This window comes from Hippopotamus amphibius, chromosome 9 (assembly GCF_030028045.1).
Source record: "Hippopotamus amphibius kiboko isolate mHipAmp2 chromosome 9, mHipAmp2.hap2, whole genome shotgun sequence".
Classification (NCBI taxonomy): Eukaryota; Metazoa; Chordata; class Mammalia; order Artiodactyla; family Hippopotamidae; genus Hippopotamus; species Hippopotamus amphibius.
Window position 1 is genome coordinate 42,603,224 of NC_080194.1, and position 23,636 is coordinate 42,626,859.

At 58.0% G+C, this 23,636-nt stretch overlaps 1 protein-coding gene across 7 annotated transcripts in view; it reads right to left on the reverse strand.

Moving 5' to 3' along the window:
• Window positions 1–5,500: 5,500 nt before the first annotated feature.
• The window catches only part of ARAP1 (ArfGAP with RhoGAP domain, ankyrin repeat and PH domain 1), an 88,420-nt gene continuing 70,284 nt past the window's right edge, over window positions 5,501–23,636 (reverse strand). For 6 of the 7 annotated variants that reach the window (XM_057748025.1, XM_057748026.1, XM_057748027.1 and 3 more), the window contains 21 exons: window positions 23,458–23,632; window positions 22,165–22,299; window positions 20,275–20,410; window positions 19,898–20,000; window positions 18,540–18,735; window positions 18,213–18,264; window positions 17,943–18,106; window positions 17,602–17,814; window positions 17,145–17,250; window positions 16,610–16,757; window positions 16,434–16,520; window positions 16,278–16,346; window positions 15,840–15,957; window positions 14,005–14,118; window positions 13,607–13,752; window positions 13,033–13,065; window positions 8,800–8,882; window positions 7,978–8,028; window positions 7,747–7,810; window positions 6,350–6,499; window positions 5,501–6,105 (listed from right to left, as the gene is read on the reverse strand). In XM_057748025.1, coding sequence (XP_057604008.1) covers window positions 6,088–6,105; window positions 6,350–6,499; window positions 7,747–7,810; window positions 7,978–8,028; window positions 8,800–8,882; window positions 13,033–13,065; window positions 13,607–13,752; window positions 14,005–14,118; window positions 15,840–15,957; window positions 16,278–16,346; window positions 16,434–16,520; window positions 16,610–16,757; window positions 17,145–17,250; window positions 17,602–17,814; window positions 17,943–18,106; window positions 18,213–18,264; window positions 18,540–18,735; window positions 19,898–20,000; window positions 20,275–20,410; window positions 22,165–22,299; window positions 23,458–23,632 — 2,361 coding nt within the window. In that variant the 3' untranslated portion in view covers window positions 5,501–6,087. The remainder of the gene's footprint in view (window positions 6,106–6,349; window positions 6,500–7,746; window positions 7,811–7,977; window positions 8,029–8,799; window positions 8,883–13,032; window positions 13,066–13,606; window positions 13,753–14,004; window positions 14,119–15,839; window positions 15,958–16,277; window positions 16,347–16,433; window positions 16,521–16,609; window positions 16,758–17,144; window positions 17,251–17,601; window positions 17,815–17,942; window positions 18,107–18,212; window positions 18,265–18,539; window positions 18,736–19,897; window positions 20,001–20,274; window positions 20,411–22,164; window positions 22,300–23,457; window positions 23,633–23,636) is intronic. The other variant, XM_057748028.1, reaches the window with a different exon arrangement.

The window sequence follows — 23,636 nt, forward strand, 5'->3', positions numbered from 1 at the left end:
CACTGCCCCACCAAACTAGCTCCTCCTCTTGTAATCTTCCACCTCCCCTCCTCCTCTCCCCCTCCTCCAGCTGGAGAGAGGGCTGGGAGGAAAGTCTGCAGCTATAGCTTGTAACCCTGGGAAAGGGTCTCCAGGAATGTGTAATTCCAGCAGAGACAGATCAGAGCAGAAGTGACTCTGTGGCTTCAAACTCTGGGAAAGATTTGACCCTCCGTGGGGCCCTAGCGGAGCTCCCTCACCTCCACCACCCTCCAATCCAGCACACTCGGATCCTCCTTACCAGAAGGCCCTGAGCCACCCACTCAGCCTGAATCTACCTCTTCCCCTTTAACTCCCTGCACCTGAGTTGGGGGGCAGGAGGGGGTGTGACTCAGTGGGATAAAGGCAGCTGCTATATTTGAATGATTACATAAGCCAGGAGGGAAGCAGCTGCAACGTGACTCCATCAAGGTCGGAAGAGAAGTTGAGTCTGGGCCCAGGAGGGAGGGTCCCCTCCCTCCATCCCAAGGGTCCAGCCCGGGTTTAGACAGGACTCTAAAAGGACCTGGAGACTGCAAGCTAGTTTATGCACTGCCGGACAGCAAGGGAGGTTTTCCCCCTAGGGCTAAACATGCTGTTCCCTCTCCATCACCTTGGAAACCTCCTGACTTCAGGAAACCCTAAGGCCAGACCTAGACTAAGCCCCAGATCTTCCCCCAGGAACTCTCTCCAGAAGGAAAGACAGAACTGAAAACACAGTTTGTCACTGATTTAGAAGAGTGCCTGCTGGGGAGGGCACCAGGCAGGAAGCACCAGCTGGGGAGGACCTGCGTTCCTGTCCCAGCTCCACCACTTACTAGTCACCTGACATTGGCAAGTCTATGCCTCAGTTTCTTCACGGATAAAATTGGAACAAAAAGTATCTTTCTCACAGGGCTTGTTACAAGGATTAAATAAACTGACACACGCAAAGCCTTAGCCCAGCAGGTGGTGGGTGCTTCATAAGGGCTTATCAGCATCATCAACTGCATGGTTATTACTGCCAACACTAAGGACTGGCTAGAGACCTCCCGGGTGGCCGACCTGATCCCTTCGCCCCTGTGACAGCTGACCTGAGTGGAAGGCGGGAGGCCAGAGGAGAGAACTGCCACCTGAGTCAGGAGCTCAGCCGGTCGTGCTGTGCGCCCCGGGGCAAGCTCCTGCTCTCTGGCCCGCAGCCTGTAAGTGAGCCCTCAGGGTCCCCAGCTCTGGAGTTCACGTTTGCAAAGATTTCACCCCACTGGGATTAGTGACTTGTGGCACGGGAAGCTGCAGTAGAGGTGGTCAGGATGGGGGTGATCTGGGGGTGGTATGAGCTGCAGGCAGGCACGGCAGCTAGCACTGGGCACCAGCACAAGGCTCACCTCCTCAGCGCCTCTTGGCAGCTCCTCCTAGGGGTTCTGGGGCCCCCGGAGGAGGAAGGCTGTGCCCACCTGGGCTGTGTTGCCATGACGCTGGTCTCCATGGTGCTAGGCACACAAGCCCTCCCCTCACCAGGAGGAGGGACTGGAAGTGACAGAAGCTGAGGAGGCTCAGGCCCTGGGGCCCCGCTAGCCTGTCCCTCTGTCTCCATCGGTGCCGGTGAGATCCCCATCCTGTGCCCCTCAGGAGGGAGGACAGGAAGGAAGGGTCAAGAGGGACACAGAGAGGACTCAGAGTGACTGAGGTGGAGGGACATGCAGGCGTGCAGAGGCGTGGTGGAGAGAGGGGAAGGGGGAAGGAGCGCTGGGGAGATGCAGGAGGGGAAGGGTGGGGTGGTGGGGAAGCACACGCTGTAGTCACGAAGGGGGAGGTGCCTCCCAAGCCGGCAAGTGGTGGGAGGCACCATCCAGCCCATCTCTTTGGTCTCAGTGTTCTGAGGTGGGTGGTGGTGGGAGGACAGAGTGGAGGAGGGGGAGGAGAGGGAGGGAGGGGGGCAATTTTCCTAGAGAGCTTTGTGTGCGGGGGTGTTCATACACGTGCAGTCTGTGTGTGTGTGCGTGCACGCGCGCGCTTGGAAGTTCAGGAGGAGGTGTGCAGCACCACGTGTGCAGGGCATGAGTGTGTGTGTGGCATGTGTGTGCCTGTGCCACTGTGTCTCCAGGGTGATAAATACAGCAGTAGGAGCTGTAACCAGGGCAGAGAAAATGCGGAAATTTCCACAGGCTGAAGCGGCGTGGGAGAGGGGAACACGCTAGGGTTGAGACAGCTTGGGCTGACCAGGGAACCCTGTCCCTGACAGCTCTTCCCTGGGCCAGTCTCTAGCTGGATGCAAGTGGCCAGGGCACGCGCGTGCACACACACACACACATCCTAAGTGTGCACAGTACAGTACGATGGAAGAGCAATCCAGAAGAGCTTCCTGAAGGAGGTGTCATATTGTAGGAGAGGTTGGGAGGTTCATGCCAGCTATACTTAAGGGTATATGAGAGACAGATATTCCCCAGATCAAAGTCTGGGTCACTCAGGTCACAGAGCTGACTCAGGGAAGCTGGCTGGGGAAGACACTGACACCAGAGGCATGGGGGACAGGCCCTGGAGTACCCGTGGTGCACTAAGCTCCAACCACAAAAGGCTGCTCACTGCGGGGCCCCATCTCCTTGCCTGTGGCTCATGCCATTCCCTCTCCCAGAAATATCTCCTGCTCAACTCCACCTGCAGAAATACTACTTGTTCTTCGAGGCTCACCTCCTCCTCGGAGTCTTTCCTGATCAATCCCCGCACCAGAAAAGCCCCTCCTTCCCCCACGCCACTTACTCATCTGCTCTGGCTCAGTGTTCACTGAAGCCCTGCACACACAGTAGATGTTCAAGAAATGCTTGTTGAATGAAAATATATTGGGCCTGGGAAGGACTCTGGATGCCATCATGTCTCCCCAGACATATTTGGGAAGGGGATTATCAAGGGACAGTGCTAGGTACTTCACACTTATTAGCTCATTTAATCCTCCCATTAGTGCTATTAATATCTCCAAAGTACAAAAGAGAGCACTGAGGAGCAGAGACCTTGGAACTCAGCCAAACCTAGTTTGTAAATGGGAATGTCTTCATCTGCCCAGTTGGCATCCACACCCCTGTTTTTCCAAAACAACCAGTTTTGGGTAGGGGGCTTGGGAGCCACAAGAACATGGGGTCAGAAAAGAAGGCCTCAACTCCAGGCCCCTCCTTCCAATCCCTGGGCTCAGGAGGAAGCAGTGAGGAGGCAGGGCCCGTCTTCCCCTCCCCCACTCCATCGATTTCTTCTGGAGCCCAGGGGTCTCCTGAGGCCCAGAGGCCCTTGATGGCTGGATGGCTGCTGAATGCTCTGCAGGGTGGGCAGGCTGAGCAGGAAGGACGCGGAAGAGAGACAGACACCCCACCCCACCTCCCAGCCCCCACTCCCAACCCTTCCCCTGCTCAGCCTCCCCTCCATCCACAATGCCTTCACCCCGAAGCTCTGACTTGCCACAGCCTTCTCTCCCGGGGCTCCCCACAGTTCCCTGCCATTAGGCCCAGACTTGGCTGACTCCTGAAGCCCCGTCCTCTTCCAACACTTCAACCCACCCTCACCCCAGCTTGCATCCCCTCCTTACCATGTGCACCTGGCCAGGCTTCCAGTCTTCAGGGCCAACTCAGGGGCACCTCCTCCTCCAGGAAGCCTCCTCCCTCTCCAAGAGCTGCTGCCCACACCTAGGCAGGTGTGGCTCCAGGCTCTTTATCCAACCACCTCAACCCAACCTCAGATAATACGTGAATGAACCACCTAGGGTCCGAAGAGGCCCCATTTCTAGAAATATGTGTGACAAACACCAGCAAAGCCTCCTGCCCTAATCCACCCAACACTGTTGTCTTTGCCATAATTCATTAACGTTGAGGCCCCGAAGGCTCCTGCAGGGATGGCATCCCTGATCCCCAGGAAGAGCACTTTAACCATCATTAACTCTCCACAATTCAGCTCCCCTTCCCCAGGGGACAAATGGGGCCACTTATGAGAGGAGCCAGCAGAGCTAGAATCAGGAAGGGAGTGGAGGAAGGAGAACCCCAGCCCCCCTGCAAAGTGGGGCAGTAGAAATGGACATAAACCCTGATTCAGGAGAGCTGTGTGACCTTGGGCAAGGCGCTTCCCTTCTCTGGGCCTTTCTTCCTCTGCCAGGAAACGGTACGTAAAGTACACAGGCACTGATCCACAAAGGCCTTTGCTCTCTCCTTTGGGCTCCAAAAGCCTGGGAGTCCAAAGCACTTCCTACATTGTGTTGTCTTCCAGAATATCACCAGACCTGTGGTCAAAGGCAGGGCCAGTTCCCACCCCACACTCCAACAGAAGCCGGCCACAGTGGGGCCCTCCAGAACCTGTTCTGGGAACAGCAATGTTGAGTTGTCTGTGGCTGCCCCCTGGTGGCCCAATGCAGTCACTGCAGTGTCCCTAAGCTGGGGCAAGTGACACTTGGCAGCCTAGCAAGGGAGTGAGTGCCTCCAGTCTCTGGGCCTCAGGCTTAGCTGGTCAGTCCAAGGTCAGATCCAGGGAAGAATTCCAGCCCCTGAGCACTTAGATAAGGCTCTTGTCCTGGCAGCAGGTGGAATGGTCAGCTTGGCCTGGAGCAGGCCACCTAGGGCAGGACAAAAATGGGAGACGCAAGGGGCTTAGTCCCAGCCTGTGCAGCCAGCCAGAGAACTCATTCCAGTCTGGCATCCACCTCCCCTTCCCGAGAGACAGGAACAAGGCATCTGGAGTCCAGGCCCCCAAGACCCCCATCTGCACGCAGGCCCCCCACTGCCCTGGATCAGTCAGGAGTCATGTGACCCATCCCCCACTCCCTCTGCCCAGCCCCAGGCTGAGGCTGAGGCTGAGGCTGGGAGGTCAGGTCTGCCCGCTGGGCCCCTGGAGAGACTGGTAATGAGGTTCTCAGCAGAGGCGGGAATGTGGTATCTGGCACCTTCCCAGGAAGTCCCAAATTCATCTCCGAACAGCTTGTTATCCCCTCCACTTGCCAGGGCCTTGTATTCTTGGAGGAGATGGCCAGACAGCGCCCAGTGAGGGCAGCTTCCTGGCCCAAAGCAGGGCACCTCTGGAGGAGTGTGCATAGGAGCCAAGGGTAATCTGAGGCCCTTCTTCCTAATTTAATTTAATAAAGCTCCTGTGACGCTGTGACCTTGTGTCTCTAGAGGGGCTAATGATGGGCTGCCTTGAGTCACTCACATATGCCACACACCCAGCCTCTGGCTCAGAATCAGACTGCAGCAGGGAGAGGAACTCAGTCCAGCCGGGGTCTGTCCTGACCAGAGTCGGGACCAGCAGTCCCCACCCTGGCTGCACAGGAGTACAATGAGGATGGCATGGAGCCAGGCCGGGGCTCTTGAGGGGGCAGGGGGAGAGTGTCTGAACAGCTGAGGGCGTGGAGGGCGCAGGGCCAGGTCCCCAGCTTCAGGGCACAAGGCACTCACCTCTGGACCTCCTGACCTCCTGTCCCCTCTCACCCTGGGACACCCAAAACCCCCAACCAATCACAGACCTCAGCACCAGGGGATAAAATATACCAATATATTTATATTATCAAAAGGTCCCCAAAGTGGGGAAGGGGCACTGGGCAGCCTGGGCCCTCCCAGTAAGCCCAGTCCAGAAGGGGAGCTGAAGTCCCCCAAGTCCACGTCTTGGCCCTGTATACATGTACCCAAGCGCTCCCTCCCCACCCTGGCTGAGTGTTCTTTTAGAGCATCCACGTTGGGCGGTTCTGGAGTTTGTGGCAAAGGGGTGCGCTCCCTTCCAGCGGGGGCCCCAGGGCCTTGAGCCTCTGAAAGGATGGCCGTCCTCCAGAGCTCCCGACAGATGCTCATCTCTCCGACCCCTCAAGCTCAGCGTGGGTGACCCGGCGGGGGGAGCAGGCCAGGCGGGCCGAGCACCTGGACAGAGCAGGTAAGGGATTCCTCCTCAGGCAGACCCTGCTGCCTGCCCCCCACGTCCTGGCCGGGGCACCCCAGGCTGCAGTCAGGATGCGGGGTGTGGGGGCACGGCTTCCTCACGCGGTCCCCTGCTGGCTCACACCAGGCACGCAGGGCATGAGGGTGTCTGCCCCAGGAAGGCTTCAAGGCTGCAGAGGCAGAGTCCCACCTGCGCTCAGACGTTTCGGAGGAGCTGTGGGAAGGCACAGAAGCCCAGATTCCATGAGCACATTGTGAAGACTCACAGGGAGCAGGGACCAGCAGAGAGGGGGGTCCCACGAACCAGGTGAACCCAAGGGGCCAGTCAGGACTCCCACTGAGGACGGAGGGACGGGGCCAGAGGGCCCTCCGAGAGGAGCGGCACAGGCGAGTCAGGTGGAAGGCGGGCTCCAGCCAGGTCCCCAGCCGCCTGCCCACAGGGATGGAAAGCCACTCACGGAAAGGGGGTCCGCAGTAAAGGCGGCCACGCTCCGGCGCATCTCGTTCTCACTGCCGCGCAGGGGAATCAGCGACACGCTGCCCAGCCGGACCTCAGGCACTGGCCGGGACACGCGCGAGGGCTCCGAGGGCCACACCAGGCCGTCGTGCTGGGCAGCGGGGGAGGGCAGGGTGTTGGGACCCGGGCTCGGCTTCCGCTGGCCCAGACTCCCAGCTCTGGATCTACCCACCCTTCCCAGAAACGCCTCCAGCTACGCTCTGAGGTGAAACCCTCAGCTCTGACCCAAGCCAATACGAGAAGCAGCTGTTAGGAGAACATGACAGTATCCCCGGCAAAACCCAGCCGGGGATATGTTACTCAACAACCCTCCTTTCCAGGTCCACAAACAAACCGCTCCAAGAATGCAGCGCCAGGAAAACAGCGCTAAAGGCTAACATATCTACTTCCTTTCACCAGGAACCAAGAAAACTCTAGAATCCGCTGTTTCCTTATAGACTTTGACTACCAGGAAGCTCAGGGCTAAAAGAGCTCAGCCCAGGGCCCTGGGAGAGTTTTGTCTCCCTTCTCCCCAAACAATTCTGAGCTCTCATTTAAAAACCCTGGTTTAAGTCCAGCCCACCCCTCCAGCGCTGCTCTGGCTTCAGTCCTCCCCAGCCTGTCCGCACCTGGCCCGCTGCAGCAGCCCCCTCACTGGCCTCCTCACCTCCAGGCTCAGCCCTTCAGTCTATCCTCCCCTGCACGCCGCACCCAGAGTGAACCCTCTCAGACTCCACCCTTCACACCACTCTTGCTTAAAACTCTCCCTTAAAACTGCCAAGGTCAGGTTCAGCTGCCTTGGCATGGCCTTCAAGACTGAGATTTTACTCCCAACTTCCTTTCCAGTGCCAACTTCTAGCAAGCCTGGCTTCTCCTTTACACCCTGTCGGACAATCCTGCCATGCCTGTGTGCAAACTGTTCCCCTCTGCCTAGAAGCCGCCCTGCCCCGCCTTTGCGTGGTGAACGCTCCCTCATCCCCAAAGCTTCAGCTTCCACAATACCCTCTCCCTGCTGCCTTCCTCACCCCACCCACCACCTCCATGAGGTAGGGTCCCTGGCTTCCCTCTGTCACCACAGCACTGGGCTCTAACAGGCCCCTTCTGGCTCTGTTTTCCTCTCCACGTGGGGAGTGAGCGCCAGAGGGCAGGGGTCTACACCCTCTGTCTCCGGCATGCCTGGTTCAGGGCTGGACCAGAGCAGATACCAGGAAGGGTTTACAAGAGAACGGACAAACAAGTGGATTAAAAGTAACTGAAAATTCTGAAGCAATCAGTGACCTGACCAGTGAAGAAGCAATCATACCCATTCTCTGTAACGGAGGCCTCCCGGGACCCCACCCCACACCCCGCGCCTGGTACCTGCACGAAGAGGAAAGTGGCGAACCACTCCCGGAGCTCCATCTGCGTCTCACAGCACAGGTACCTGCAGGGTGGGGCACAGGTCTGGACACAGCCAGGGCCCGGCTGAGTAGGGACACCCTACCCTGCCCCCCTGCCCAGAGCTCGGGGGCAGGGCAGATCTGGACTGGGAGGGGACCCAACCAAGGGGGACATGCCACCATCTCTCCCCGGCCTGGGGCCCTCGCTCACCACTGCTGCTTCTCGTGTTTCTCCGTCTCGTGCACCACCGTGAAGCCCCAGCTGCAGAGAAGGGGCAGGTGGGGTCACTTGATAGCCCAGAGAGGCCTCACAGCCGAGGTGAGAGCCCAGAACAGAGCCCAGAGGCCTGGGCCAGGACTGGGGGCAGAGTTCAGGGCCTTCTGCAAGCACAGCACATCCCAGCAGCTGCCTCTTTCTCTCAAAGCCCCAGCCAGCCTCCCAGGGCCTTGGCTCCCCCACCCCCCAGTCCTGTCTCCTAGAGACAAGCAGGCACAGCCAGGGGGTAAAAGGAGAACGCCAGAAACCTAAGTCTAGTGACTGCAGTTAATAACGATAACAGTGGCTATGCATCACTTTTCAACTGTTAAAACATACAACCATATCACAGTACTTCCATGAAAAAAGAAGGAAAAAAAACATACACACACCCTTTGGAATAGGCGTGCCGTTATTTTCTCCATTCTACAGATGTGGGAAGTGAGGCACAGAAAAGTCCCAGAGTTAGTCCGTGACTAACTGGATTTCAACCAGGCCAGTGTTTCTTTAACATGATCAAGCAATCAGAGTTCCCGAGATGGCTTGCGACAGCACAGACTGCTGGCCCCACCCCCAGAATCCATGATACAGCTGGTCTGGGGCGGTACCCAAGAACTTCGGTTTCTAACGTGCTTGCAGGTGATGCTGTTGCTGCTGGTCTGGGGACCACACCTTCAGAACTACTCAACCAACCCCTGTCAAGTTCACAGCCCTCAGCTGTGCTTCCTCCATCAGTTCTAAGCCCCACAGGCCCTAGCTGCGGACCCACCAGCTTACCAGGTGGGCGGCCGGAGTTTCTTCTTCACCCCCAGGTAGACTTTGAGACTCCTGATGGGCCACTCCTTCTCAGGTCGGTGACTCTGGATGGGGGAGGGCAGAGGGAGCAGGCACTTCAGTCAGTCAGGGTGGGCACTGGGGCAGATCTCACAGCTGGGTGCCTCCCTCTCCCCAGCCCCTCTACATCCCAGCCCAGGGGCCCTCCTCCAGGAAGCCTTCCTGACAAAGCCCTCCCTGCTCACAATCACACACAGCCCAAAGGAGCCCCCAGGCTTCTCTCCCGGCAGCAGCATCAGACAGTCAACCCTCAGTCCCCGAGGCAGCTGGATGTCCACAGCCGTTGATTCCCAGTCCCTGCCTACTGCTCCGCAAATTGAGAACTGACTTGTATCAATAGCATGAGCTGGTCCAGATCATCTGCAGAGGGACAAGCCTGCACACTGCACGTCACCCTGTGGCACCAAACTGAACGAGCGTGTGAGAGCTGAGTGCCTCGGCTGGCTGCTTGTGTCTGTTTGTCTGAGGTTATTCATTCTTCACCCTTCCCTGCCCCGCGGAGGCTCCAGGGTTGACTGTGTGAACAGAACGCTTGTGGGGTGAGCAGTTATTGGCTCTTTGGTCCCACGAAGTGAAGGCTACTGACTCAAGCTGAAGCAGAATGGCCGTTCGGTAGACCACAGGAAGAACTTCCCGATGGTCTAGGTCAGGAAGCAGCAGACCAATGTACTGGGGAGGGGCACCAGATCACTGACATGCTCACCTCTGGTCCCCGCCTCTGCATACAGGTCTGGGCTCGGAAGGAGCAAGTTGGCTCGGAGGCAGGGGAATGGGAGCAATGACCTCCAGTGAAGAAGCTGGTTGGAGTCAAGCTAATGAGCCCTCCTCCTGCTCTGGGAGCCACTTGCTCAAAGCCCTGCCCCCACTGACACCCCTGGAGCCAGCAGGGACACCAGGGTGGATGGCAGGGGAGGGGGACTCACTTACAACCAAAACTGGGGGCCAAAGATTGAGCCACCTCTACTGTTCCCCACCATTGCTCCCAGCCACCTCCAGGCATGGCTCCTCAGAGGGGAGTAGGGGACGGCCAGGGCGACGGAGAGTTTCGGGAATTCGTGGACCTCCCTGTGAGGCTGCAGTAGGATGGGCTGTGTCGCGATCAGTGGAGACGCAGGTGCTGTCACAGGGGGTGTGGTTTAAGAGGGGCTTATTAGGAACCTTCACCCTGCTTTCACCCCCAGTCCTCCTAATGACCAAGCCACTGATGGAGGAGCCCCACTTCTCCTGCATATAGCAGGACAACAGCCACGAGCCCAAGAGGGCCCGGAACAAGCTGAGCTGCGGGCACAGGAGGATCAGGGCTACAGGCAGGGAGGAAACCGGGCAGAGGTAAGGAGATCAGGCTGCGGACACGGGAGAAACAAGGTGTGAGGAAAATACAAGAAGCTGACACGCAAGCAGGGAAGATACAAGGCTGAGAGCACTGAAGAAATCAGACTGAGGCTGGAACAAACCAGGCAGTGGGAACGGAAAGACTGAGACAGAGGCCGTAAAAGAAGTTAGGCTGCAGGCATGGAAAACACCCAGTTCTGTGCATGACAGGAGAAAGGATGTGGGGGAAACTGAGCCGTAGGTACAGAAGCAATCAGGCTGAGAGAATGAAAAGCAGGCAGCGGGCTTGGAGTCTCGGGCTGTGGCTGTGAGGGGAGAAGAACTAAAAGCAAGGGGTAAAGTGAATCCAGAGTGGGCGGAGCCAGCCAGGGGGGTGGGGGGACTGTGGGCAGGGTGTGGAGAGGACTGAGGAAATGGAGATGGTCAAGCCAGGCTGTGGCTCCTTAAGAATCAGGAAAAAACCACCCTCAGGGCTCTACTTCCTCAGGTGCTGGTACACGTGGCATATAGGGAGGCGTGTGACATGAGCACGGCCAAGACAGGAAGGCTGAGGGGCACGCTGGGGGGCAAAGGGAGCATCAGTCAATGTAATCTTCATTTCCTTTTTTTTTTTTTTTTTTGCCTTTGGCTCCAAGAGAAATTTATTTTTTCATAGTTTCAGAAGTCAAGATTAAGATGTTGGCAAGTTTTATTTTTTCCTGAGGCCTCTCTCCTTGGTTACATATAGCTGTCTTCTTGTTCTCTCCTCATATATGTAATCTTCGTTTCTGATCAAACAGCTCATGTTTTCAGCATCTCCAAGGTATAAGGTCACCGGCAGGGAATGAAGTTCACCCCTTGATGCTTTAAGACCTCTGCTGGAACCAAGATCTTTCTAGAATGTGCCCTTCCCAGGTGCCCTCAGGGTCTTTAATAATGGGAGGGGCTTCCTAGGTGGCGCAGTGGTTGGGAATCCGCCTGCCAACGCAGGGAACATGGGTTCAATCCCTGCTCCAGGAGGATCCCACATGCCACGGAGCAGCTAGGCCTGTGCACCACAACTATTGAGCCTGCGCTTTAGAGCCCGTGAGCCACAGCTGTTGAGCCCGTGTGCTGCAACTACTGAAGCCCACGCACCTAGAGCCCGTGCTCTGCAACAAGAGAAGCCATGGTAATGAGGAGCCTGCGCACCACAGTAAAGAGTAGCCCCCACTCACCACAACTGGGGAAAGCCCGCGCGCAGCAAAAAGGACACAGCACAGCCAATTAAATAAATAAATAAATAAATAAATAAATAAATAAATTTCAAAAAACAAAAACAAAAAACAATGGGAGACCCCAGCATGAGGCTTGGATGTTCATATATCCTGAACTGCCAGAGACTGTCCCAATTTCAAATCTTCTTTCCTGTTGCCCCGTAAACCAGCAAAGACCAGAATCACCAATACCCCAGTAGCCAAAACACACCTTCCCAGGGCTCCTGTGAGACCAGGTGCCGGGCCACTGGGGGGGCCCCACCTAGCCCTGCACTGACCAGCGCTCACTGCTGAGGCCTTGATTCCTATACTCCAAGGAATAAAAACCTGGAGCTCTGAGGCTAACAAATCTGGGTTCCAGTCCCTGTCTACCACCTAGAGGTGGCTTTGGGCAAGCCACCTGAAGCCTGCTTTCTCACCTGTAAATAGGGGCAATACCTCTCCACTCAGGACAGTAGTGAGATTACATGTTCAAGTATGTGAAAGGCCGGGCACTAAGCCTGGTTTGACATCTGCTTCCTCTTCCTAGCTCTCCAACCTCCACTCCTTCATCTCAAGGGATCAGCAGCTGCTCTTCCAGATGCCTCAGCCACTCTCCCTCCTCCCTGCCCATATCTATGGTCTTGTTCTACTCCAAGGCGCTAAGCACCCCTAGACGGAGGGGGCCAGGGAAATAGCATCCAGAACCAAAGGGGACTGACTGGAGGGGTGGATGGGCCCAGAAGTAAGGATGTGATCACAGAGGGAGACAAAGGAGAGAAGAGGAGGCATTCCCCACAAGGGTCCGCAGGAGCCCAGGCTGCATTAACAGAGGTCTAATGTGCAAAGAGAGGGAGGTGAGGGTCCTGCTCTATCTGCTGTGCTCCCTCCATGGCAGCCAGGCCTGTCCAGATATCCTCAGGAGATGCAAGGGGCAGAAAGGGCAGGAGACACTGGTAGGAGCTCAGGCTGGACCCCTGGGCTTGGAAACATGTTTCTGTTGCCTGTCTCTGCAGAGCATCTACACTCTGTGACACCCAAGGCACAGCTGGGATCCACAGGGGAATCATGGGAAGCAGATCTCAGCTAAACCTGAGCAACGGTACTCAATATCACTCCAGGGATAGGGCAGCACCAAGGCAGGAGAAGATGAACTGCCCTCTCCCAGGGTGTGCAAACAAAGGCTAGGGAGGCCACTACAGGTGAGGAATATACCACAAGCCTCTGTAGTCCTGCTCTTGCGTTTTAGAATCAGGAAAGTAGCAAGGGCATTCTAATAGCCCTGGAACTCTCTCCAGGGTTGGAAAGAGGGTGGTTGCAGGGGAGGCAGGAGGTGACGATCAGAGCTCTAATTCAAACCTAGGGGCTTCCCTTAACTGGCTCCACAGCCTCCACACTGAGTCCTTGGGAAAATTCTAGACCATCACACTGACCTTACCTTGTGGGAAGGACTCTCGGACAGGGTTAGGGTTAGGGTTAGCAGGAGCCTAGGCCACAAGCCCCAGGGTGGAGGCCGGGAAACCATGCCTTGAGACGGCCAGGAGCTCTGGCTGTGTCCCCATGCTCCCATCAGGCTGACTTGGCCCCCAGGTGGTGTAAGGCAGCTAGCAATTGACCCACAGCTACTCACGGTCTCAGGGGCCCCGCTCCATGGCCTCTGGCTCTGTTTGATAGAGGATCAGGGTTACGGAAGAAGGAGGCCCAGGTCCAGAGCTAGGACAGTGTGTGTAGTGGTGCATGGCGAGATGTGGCTTGTATGTGCAAAAGATGTCAGGGAGGCGAGGGCAGTGCTAGGACGGAGATGGCGTCTAGTCTGGGAGGACACCCAGCATGTGGATAGCATGGGAACGCAGTGGGCCGGGAGGGGGTGTGGCCGATGAAGTGACAAGGCGCGCACAGGCCACAACTCGGGGCTGTCATCAACGCAGCACGTTCTCGTGGGTGCCATGACCAGGCACAGGTAAGACAGCACATGCCTGACGTGATGACACCCAGGTACGGGGGCCTAGCCGGGCTCCAGGGCAAGGCTGAGTGACCACCCAGCGCCACAGCAGGAGGCTGTCTGAGAGCCCACAGCTGCCCGCTACTGCCGTGCCATCCCAGCACACCGCGATGGGGATGCTCCCATCGTCAGGCCCAGGGGGACGCGTGTGCACGGGCGTTTCTGAGCACACTGGGGTGCAGGCGCCAGCAGGGTCACGTACCCGGACCTCCTTGTAGAGCCGCAGGCAGCTGCTGTTGAGGATGAAGTAGCGATCGTGGAAGCCGCCTGAGGGCAGGCCCAGGCCCAGGAGGCTGCGGTCCTCGCGGAACTTCATCATGCCATGCTTGGTTTCACCCACGTGGCTGGCTGGGGGAGGAGTGGAGTGGGCACGGGCTGCACCAGCCCCCTGCCCACAGACACAGACACCCAGGACAGGGTCCCAGGATGAAGGAAACTGCCCCATCCTGCCCCAGCCTCCAAAGAGGCCTGCCGCTTGGCATCCTCCACCTGAGCTGCTCCTGCCTGGCACCACCAGATCTCGCCCCAGCTCTGGATGGAGGGACCCACCACCAGCCTGCCCAGCCCTGCAGGCACCACCCGAACAGGGACACCACCTACCCAGGTACAGCAGCATGGCCTCCATGGACTGATGCTTCTTCACCACCAGGTAGCTGTCTGTGCCCAGCCCATGCAGGATGGGCAGCACCTTCTCCGCAAAGTGCAGGGGACGCTCTGGGGAGAGGGCACACCATCAGCAGGCCACGTGGCCTGACAGCACTGAGCGCTGGCCCACGGACACACATCACCTGTGTGCCCAAAGGCACTGTCCACTCCCTCCACCTCCTAGCGCCACATCGCTGCCCCTGACCATCCCCCACACCCAACACATCTGTCCGGAGTTAAACCTGCTCCAACCCAACATGTTCAAAACCAAGCCAGTGGGGCTTCCCTGGTGGCACAGTGGTTAAGAATCCACCTGCCAATGTAGGGGACACGGGTTAGAGCCATGGTCCAGGAAGATCCCACATGCCACGGAGCAACTAAGCCCGAGTACCACAACTACTGAGCCTGCACTCTAGAGCCCACAAGACACAACTAGTGAGCCCATGCGCCACAACTACTGAAGCCTGCGTGCCTAGAACCCGTGCTCCGCAACAAGAGAAGCCACGGCAGTGAGAAGCCCACACACTGCAATGAAGAGTAGCCCCCGCTGTCCGCAACTACAGAAAGCCCGCACGCAGCAACGAAACACAGCCAATAAATAAAAACAAAAACACAGCCAATAAATAAAAACAAACAAACAAACGTATTAAAAACAAAACAAAACGAAACCAAGCCGGTGATCTTCCTCCTGTGTCCTCATCAGGGAAAACAGCACCACCCACCAGGCCACCCAAGCCAGAAACAAATCCTCCTCCCTCTCAGCCTCCATGTGACGAATCTCTCTGCTTCTGTCCATCTCCTTGCAGCCAACCTGGCCCACGATACCATCTTCTTTGACCAATGCTGTGGCCTCTGAAGCAGCCTCTGCCGTGTGCTCTCATCCCCTCTCCCCACGCCTCTCTACCCAGCAGTAAGGAGCAATCATTTCAAGCTCCCAACCACTAACCCTTCAATGGCCTTGCATTGCTGTCAGGCCCTGAGGGCGGCCTCCGCCTCTATCTCCAGCCCCATGCCACAACCCCTTACTGCCCTTATCTCAAGCTCCTTGAAAGGATGTGTTCCTGGCCACCACAGGGCCTTTGCCCATGCTATTTTCACTGCCTGGAAATACTTTCCCCTCTTCTTCACCAAGTAACCCCTACTCTTCCTTAACCTCCTAGCCCAGGGACTCCAAAGCCAGAGACCTTATTATAAGCTCCAGTGGCATCGTGGCCCTTTCCTTCACAGCAGTTAACACAGCTGTAGCTGTGTGTTTACAAGATTAGTGTCTCTATTCCATACCAGGTTAACCCCCGTGAGGGTAAGGACTGTGGGTCTGGCTCCCCTGCCCAGTGCCTGGCACTCAACAAATCACAGTAAAAAAAATGAACAGCTATGCCCTCATCCTCCACTGCCGCTGAGACTTTCACTCTAAGATGCCGTCATCACCCCCCTTCACTACCATGGCCCCTTCACAACACCGCCACCACCACTACCCCCTTCCCCACCAATGCTGTCACTTACAATCCCATTATCAAGTTCAGCATCTCCACCTTTGCAAGCAACACCGTTCTCACTGACACCTGAGGAAGCGCCACAGCCAACACCAGCTACCCCTTCAGGTCCCTCCCATCAGCCACATCACCGGCAACCCCCACCAGCACACCACCACCACCACCACCAAGATCACAGCATGATATCAGCATCCATCATCCAAAACCCCCTTTACCACCACCGTCACCCCACTGCTGGGTAGGGGAAGACAGACTGGGGCCACCCCATTTCCTGCACCAATCCTGGTGGTCACCCACCTGCCTCCTCCCTCTCATTGACCTCAAAGCAGGTCCAGTAGTCCTTCTCCCTGATGCCTACATTCCTGCGATCCAAGATCTCCAGGGTGAGCTCCTCAGCTGTCATGGATGCTGGTATCTGCAGGGACCCAGAAGGAGGAGGAGATCAGCCTCCCCACCCCCGACCCCCGTGCTGCCACAACCTTGCTGTGTGATCCAGGGGCCAAGCCCACCCCTCTCGGGGTCCTCTGGAGTCCTAGAATCTAGGCAGTGTCTCTGAGTGGTCCTGATGAGCTGGGTGGGGAGAAGGGAAAGAGACAGGCCCTGGCACCAGCCAGATACAGGTCCCAAACTGGGGCTCCCCTTAGGACGGAAGACATGCTCCCCTGGTCATCTGGGCCTGTGCCCAGACCAGCCTGACTCTCCTGGCCCTTTGGCTTCTAGGTCCCCGGCGCCCACCTTGATATGTTGCTCTGCCTCCGCCTTCTTCTCCTCCAGGTACACGGTGCAGATGAAGTCACCAGCATGCTGTGGGGAGACAAGGTTCAGCTGGAGGCCTGGGGAGCAGGTGCAGGAGTCTGACCTGAGCCCCCCACCCCAGGCCCTGTCCTTCACCTGGGTCCCACTGGCAGTGCCAGCCACACGCATCTTCACAATGGCAGTGATCTCCTCCCGCTGCTTCCTCAGCTCCTCCTCATCCACCTGGGAAGGGGGGAGGGACAGGGACAGATGGTCACTGCCGCCCAGGAGGCTGAGTGCTGCCCTCCTCTGCCCACTGGCTAGGGACGCACACTAAACACCACCACATAGTGACTGATGAGGTCTTCCACCACACGGCCGGCCTTGTAGTCCTGCCCATCTGTCTGGAAGAGCGTGGGCCCAAACACAATAGCCAGGTTGTGCGTGTTCATCTGGTTTGTGTCTGAGAAGCACTGGACACTGGACAGGGAAGGATGGAAGCCTTGAGGAGTCAGCCCGGAACTTTCCCACCTCACCTTCCCAATTCCCGACAAGCTCATGAATGGCCCCTGGAGTGAGGCCAGGGAAGGTCCCAGGCAGAGAGGACCACTAGTTAAGGGAAGAGGGGACAGTCTTTGAGTCCTGGGGAGAAGTAGGACTGGGAAACAGATCTGTCTGCTAGCTGAAACGTCCTCTATTCTCCACCCTGCAGAAAGTAAGCTGGGAGACAAAGTGTCCAAGACCAGGGCACATCATAAGGCAACACTCAGTTCCCAGGCCCACGTGGTTCCCAGGGGAGAACAGTCAGCCAGGCTGGGAGTAGAAGAGTCTTTTCTGCCCCATCCCCCCGGTAGTGCCACTTCTCACCAGTACAAGTGGCTGATGAGGGCCTTCACTGTGGCCCGGTTGACTGGGGGCAGACGCACCAGTAGCTCTCGGTACCTGGAGACCTTCTCCGCCTCATCCTCAATCTCTGGGTAGGGGAGATGGATCCGGTCAGGAACCCCCTGTAACTACCTCCCCCGTCCCACCCCTCTGGCTGGTCTGCCTCTCGTTCTAGGTGACAGCACTCCCTGCCCCCCTCCAAGTCAAATCAGGCCAGCCATGCAGCAAAGACAGAGAATTTTCCAACTCCAAGGGACCTTGGCTCTGTGTAGAGGGACAATGGGAATGAGAAGGAAGGAGGGAGAGAGGCTGGAGCCCACCACCGGGGAATGTCCTAGACCAAGTGCATGATGGGGAGGGGAGGGAAAACTGGGATCACAGTGTACAAGTCAGCAGCACTGGACTGGGTCTCAGGCTGGGCACGGGCTGCAGGGCCCACCTGACGCCTCTAGCCAGGCTAGGCGCTGGACTCGAGTGAAGAGCCCATCGGGCAGATCTCGCAGGAAGCGCTTGAGCGCCGAGGAGACGTCATCCACGTGCTGCTCGCCCTCCTTGAGGCGCACAGAGCGAGCGTCCAGCCGCAGGCTCTCCAGCAGCCGCTGCGTCTTTGACGTCTGCCCACACTTTCGGTAGATGCCCTCCGACGTCAGGCCTGGAGAGGGGCGGAGCTGAGCTGGGGCGAAGCCAAAACTCTGGGGCCAGGGGCACTGGTCGAGGGGCAGGAGATAAGTCTCTAGGGGCGGGGCGGGGCGGGGCCTGTGCCGTGGGGGCGGGGCTCACCGCACTGGGTGATGTAGTCCACACAGCGGTACACAATCACGGGAATATCCGACTCTCCGAGCTGCTGCTCCGACAGCGTGTCCCCTGAGCTGGCTGCTGCTTTCTGGATGGCCCCCAGCCAGCCCGTGAAGTCCAGCCGCCGCTCCCCCTGGATGTACAGCGTCCTGGGCCAGGGAGTCAGTTATTTGGGGACCTACCCCTGTCCCACCCCTCCCAGGCCTGTCCGTCGGCCCGGGCTCCTCAGAGCCCCTCAGGGAGGCCAGAGCTCACCTCCGTCGCTCCACCAGCACCAGCACCTGGTTCTCGCTGTCCCCTTGGACGGCTGTGGAGGGGGCCAGCTGAGGTGAGGCCCAGGCATCGTATATGGTCCCCAACCTGCTCCCTCCTGAGGCTCTCTGGGACGACACACCCCTGGGACCCACCCGCCACCCCACGGGGTGGCTCAGATGCACACCGAGGACAGAAGGGGACATGACAGGGCAGGCTGGCTCCTCTGGCCAGGCTAGAACAGAGGGCAGACTTCCGGAAAGGGGCTGGGACCTGGGAGCCCACGATAGGGTGCCCCGAAGACGGGGGCCCGGGTCCGGGTGTACGCACAGAGCTCCTGTAGTTTCCGAAGCTGCAGCGGCTCCTCACAGGGCCCCTCTGGGAAGACAGCGTGGAGCTCGGAGCCAGTGAGGGAGAACCAGCCCTCCTGGGCCCGCTGTAGGCTCAGGCCAGCCTTGTAGGGGAGGCGCCCAAGCCTCTCAAAATCCCGGGCCAGTAGACCCTCAGCCAGGGGAGGCACAAACGCCTGGTGGGGAGGCCAGGGCAAGGGGAGATGGCATCAGCCAGCAGCACTGCCCACCCTGGATACCCCACCTCTCGGGCTTGTGGGCATGCACTTGTCTTCCACCCAGTGTCTCCTCTCTCTCGCCCAGGGCAGAGCCCAGCGCAGTGAACTAATCTGGGTATCATGCCCCACTTCATCCCAGCGCAGATATGCCTTCCTGGGGAACACCTTCCCAGACACCATTAGCGATGTCCCTTCTCAGGGCCGCATGGCACCAAGGCATTCTTGCCCTCTGCTGCAGCACCAAGTACAGTTTTTGCTGTTTGGAACCCATCGGTCTCCCCTACCAGCATGGGAGCCACTGGGACCAAGACTGGTTCATCTGGGTCCCGGGGGCTCTGAGGACTGACCATCACGAAGCTCACAGATGACTGATGAGTGAACAAGAGAATGTGAGTCACAGGCTCTCACAGCACAGGGGAGCCAGAGGGCACCTGATTCTAGCCCCAGGGCAGAGCTCTCCTCTGCAGCCTCCCTGCCTCCTTCCTCCAGGGCAAGGCGCTCGCTTCCCACCCACCCCCCCCCCCGCCCCGAGGCAGCACTGCCCATCCTAGGATGGCTCTGAATGTCATTCATTATTTCTTTTATTAATTGATTGATTGATTGGCTGTGTTGGGTCTTCGCTGCTGCATGCGGGCTTTCTCCAGTTGTAAGCGGGAGCCACTCTCTGCTGTGGTACACGGGCCTCTCACCGCAGTGGCCTCTCATTGCAGAGCACGGCCTCTAGATGCTCGGGCTCAGTAGTTGTGGCACACGGGCCTAGCCGCTCCATGCCATGTGGGATCTTTCCGGACCAGGGCTTGAACCTGTGTCCCCTGCATTAGCAGGGGGATTCTTAACCACTGTGCCACCAAGGAAGTCCCATTCATTATTAAACATGTATTGAGCACCGAGGGAGTGCAAGGCCCACAGCCCTTCTTCCACATAGTTGATATTGGTCTCCTGACCTCCTGCACCACCAGAGGGCTGCAGATTACATCAGGCCCTTGGCCCTGTGTCTGCTGCCCTCGCTCCAGCCCCTGATCTGTGAGGTGGGGAAGCTGAGATACATGGGATTGGCCAGGAGGTCCTATCCTGGACCCTGACAGACTCCCCCCACACCCGCCTACTAACCCAGGCCCACCTTAGCAATGCACTTGACCCACTCACGAGCCAGCTCTGCGCTCTCCAGCCCAAATAGGTACAGCCGCTCTCCTTCTGTGTACACCTCGAAGGTGTGCTCAAAACTGTAGATACACAGGCCAGGATTCAGGCCCCCTCCACCCAGCACTGCCCCCCGCCCCTACCCAGCCACACTGCCTTCGAGACTACCCCTCCCCTGGCCCCTACGAGGTGGGGGGAAAGTCTTAGGCCAGGGCCTCAGGAGACCTAGTTTAACCCCAGCTTGCCGTGTGACCCTGGGGAGGTCCTGCCCCTCTCTGGGCCTGTTTCCCTGTCTTCCCAATGGAGGGTTGGGCTTTACATCAACAATAGCCTGTGATTCTGCCCGGGAGAGCTCACCCATGGGTGTCGGGAGCAGGCACTGCCAGACACACAATTTCGCTGGCCCGAATCTCCCCGTTGGGGGTCACTGTCCGCTCATTCTCATAGTAGCTCAGGACCCCGTCGCTAAGCACACACCACCGTCGGCTGAACTCTGGGGAGAAGTTGGGCAGGGGAACCATGAGGGAACGCTCCACCTTCACCTGAACGCGACCTCTGCATCCTCCCTGGGCCCCCACTCCCACCTGACCCATGTCCTCTCCATTCTAACTTACAAGCTTCCCCCAGATCCATCCTCCTCCCTGTGGCCCCACCAACCCAGCCCAGCCCACACCTCTCCCCTGGACCTGCTGGGCCTGCCCCTGCCCACCTCTCCAGCCACCTCTCTGACCACTCCTGGACACACCCCCCACACTCGCTTGCTTCTGCTCGCTCTGTTCCCTTCACCCACACCCTCCATCCTTCAAGGCCAGCCCAAATGCCCCAAGAAGACGTCCACACAATACTACCCCTCATGCCCCACCCTTCTTTGCCAGCAGGACCCATTGCTCTATACTCTGCTTCCTCCTATACTGGCTCTGAGGAGACGGACAAGTTCCAATAAAGGAACAGAAATGGGAATCTGGACCAGGAAAGTAGGAGAAAGAACAGATTGTCAAGGCCATGCAGGCTCATTTAGTTCACAGCGTGGAGCATCACAGGGCTCAGAGCTTCCCGGCACCCAGAGCAAAAAACGGATGACTCAGGCAGTTACACAAATGACGTTACCAGGCAGAGGGAGGTAGACTAGGGACAGTGCCCCGGGGACAGCGAGGCAGTAAGCAGCAGAATTGCAAAGAAGTATGTCTGGGGGTTGGAAGGCTTCATCTGGGGGTGCTGAGGGGTGCTGTGAGCAATGGCCTCCACAATGCTCACACAGCAGACACCGTCCCTCATCCCGGCTACGAGGACGTGACGTTTGCCCTCTGAGGGCAGTGTGTCCCAGAGCCTGGCTCCGAGGCTGGGCTTCCTCTCAGGAGCGCCAGCCCTGCCTCAGTCACTCCTCATCCCGCAGACACGTGCAAGGGCCCACCGTGCGCGAGACACTGTTCTCGGTGCTGGGGGCTACGCTGGGGGCCAAAAGCAGCTTACGTTCCAGAGAATCAGTAAACAGACCCATAAATAAACAGATTAATGTCAGATAAGCAGTGTGAAAGTAGGGTAAAAAGGCCTTGCTATTTTGGATTAAGTGGTCGGGAATGACGTCTTCGAGGAGTGACATTTAAACAGAGACCTGTTTGAAGTGAGGGACTAACCATGCGGATATTTAGGGAAAAGCATTTTGGGCAGAGGGAACAGCAAGTGCAAAGGGTCTGGTGAGAGTGAATGTGTATGTTTGAGAAACAGCAAGGAGGCCAGTAAAGCTGGAGCAGAGTGAGTGAGGGAAGAGGAGTCAGAGAGGTAATGGGGTGGAGTGGCTGATGTGCAGGTCCTTGTGGGATGTGGTAATAAGGACTGTGGGTTTTACTCAGAGTTGGGAGCAAATGGAAGGCTGAGGTGAGAGACAGACAGACCTTTAAGCTTAGTCCTCAAACTTCCAGTATCCACATGCTTCAAATACCAGACGCCCAGCACAGGGCCCACACCTAGTAGGGGCTCAATAAAGACTCAGTGAAGTCTTATTTGATCTAAAGGAAACTCTGGCAGTGACTTGCTCTGCAGAGCCATGCTCCACTCCCACCCCGATCAGCCCATTTATTGAGCACCTACAGTGCACCCGAGATCACACCCAGGAAGGCTTGCAGGGTGACGCTACCAGAGTGCACTTGGCGCCCTCAAGGGTCCCCCAGCCTGGCCAGCTCTGGTTTCTCTGGCCCTGCCTCCATGCCAGAATGCCATGGCCAGGGCGGGGTCCAGCCCAGCACCCACCTTCCCGGGCCCGGCGGTCCTGCAGCAGCTTCCCGGCGGAAGCAGTCTTGTAGAGGAAGCCGCTGTGACTCACAGTTGGCAGGACAACTGAGTAGTGCTTTTCCAGGAGCCTCACTGAATCCAGCCGAGGTACCTCTTTTGGGAAGGCGGGGAAAGAGTGGCTGTTCATGCTCGCCATCCAAGGGTGTCCCCTCACCCCCACCTGGGCTGAGTCACCAGCCCCTGCTCCCCAGCACCCTTCCCTGACTAGCACCCTTGGGCTCTTACTGCCACATTCAGGATTCTGTCTAAGCCACCCTCCAGCTTTCCCCACTTGTGCAAATTCCATCCCACTCACAAGGCCTGGCTCCGGTACCTCTCCTTCCAGGGAGCTTCCCTGACTCCCCAGCCCGGCTCTTCCTCTTGCAGGCACAGGGCCAGCACACTAGCATGAGGGGCTCTCGAGCAAACTCACTAACAATCCCCAGAGGGAGCCTGTCTCAGACAAGGCAAAGCCTAAGGGAGCAGCCTGGCTCCCAGCGGACCCAAAGCCCAAGCCAGCTGGGTGGTCTATGCCTTCCGGGACACCTGGGATCTCTCCAGCCCAGCACACCCCACCCACCCGTGGCCCTGAGCCCAGAGTCTCGGCCACTGATCTCCACCCTCGGTCTTGGAATGTGGCCCCAGAGGCCAGTGCTGGGCCATGACCAGTGGCGGTCACCCACCACCCCCTCCTCAGCTACCCGGAGAGTGGGAGCCAACGGGGACCCAACCCGTCTGCCCCAGAGCCGCACCCAGACAGAACGGCGGACACGGCTGCTGCGGCGAGTCCCCATGGAAGGGGAAATGCAGCACCTCCCCCACACAGCAGCACAGACATGCTCTGCACATGCACAAACCCCAACGCCCTCGACACCCCCAGGTGCAAGGAAGCAGAGTCACAGCAGCTCAGAGCACACAGACGCCACCCCGAGGTCCCACGCTGCGGGTCAGGGAGAGACCCACAAACACACAAAGAGAGATGCAGAGACAGAGATACAAAGGGAGAGACAAACGAACACGCATATGAAGGGGAAGCCAGGGGCACAAATGTACACTGACGTGCAAACCCGAAACACACTTAAACGTCACACACACGGCTGTGCCAGGGCCCCTAGTGGAGTTGCAATTACAGCTCGAGTGGTATGTAAGTCAAACCTCACAGGTTGATACCCAGCCCCTGGCACCTAACGACTGGCATCCCCTCCAAAGGGCCCGACCTTGGCAGCAGGGAGGCCCCATCCCATGAGGAGGATGGTCCCACCAGCCACTCACCTGTGGTCCGGTTGTTTCGAAGGAATTCCATCTGCAGTGTCTGTCCTGCCTGCTCAGCAAGAGCCAGGGGCGTGGGGGCCTCAGGGTCTCCTGAGAAGCAGTTGACCCCAGCCCCACAGCCCAGGAGTGCCTGGGTCTCAGCCAGGTCTGAGGTTGTGACTGCGGCACACAGGGCCTGG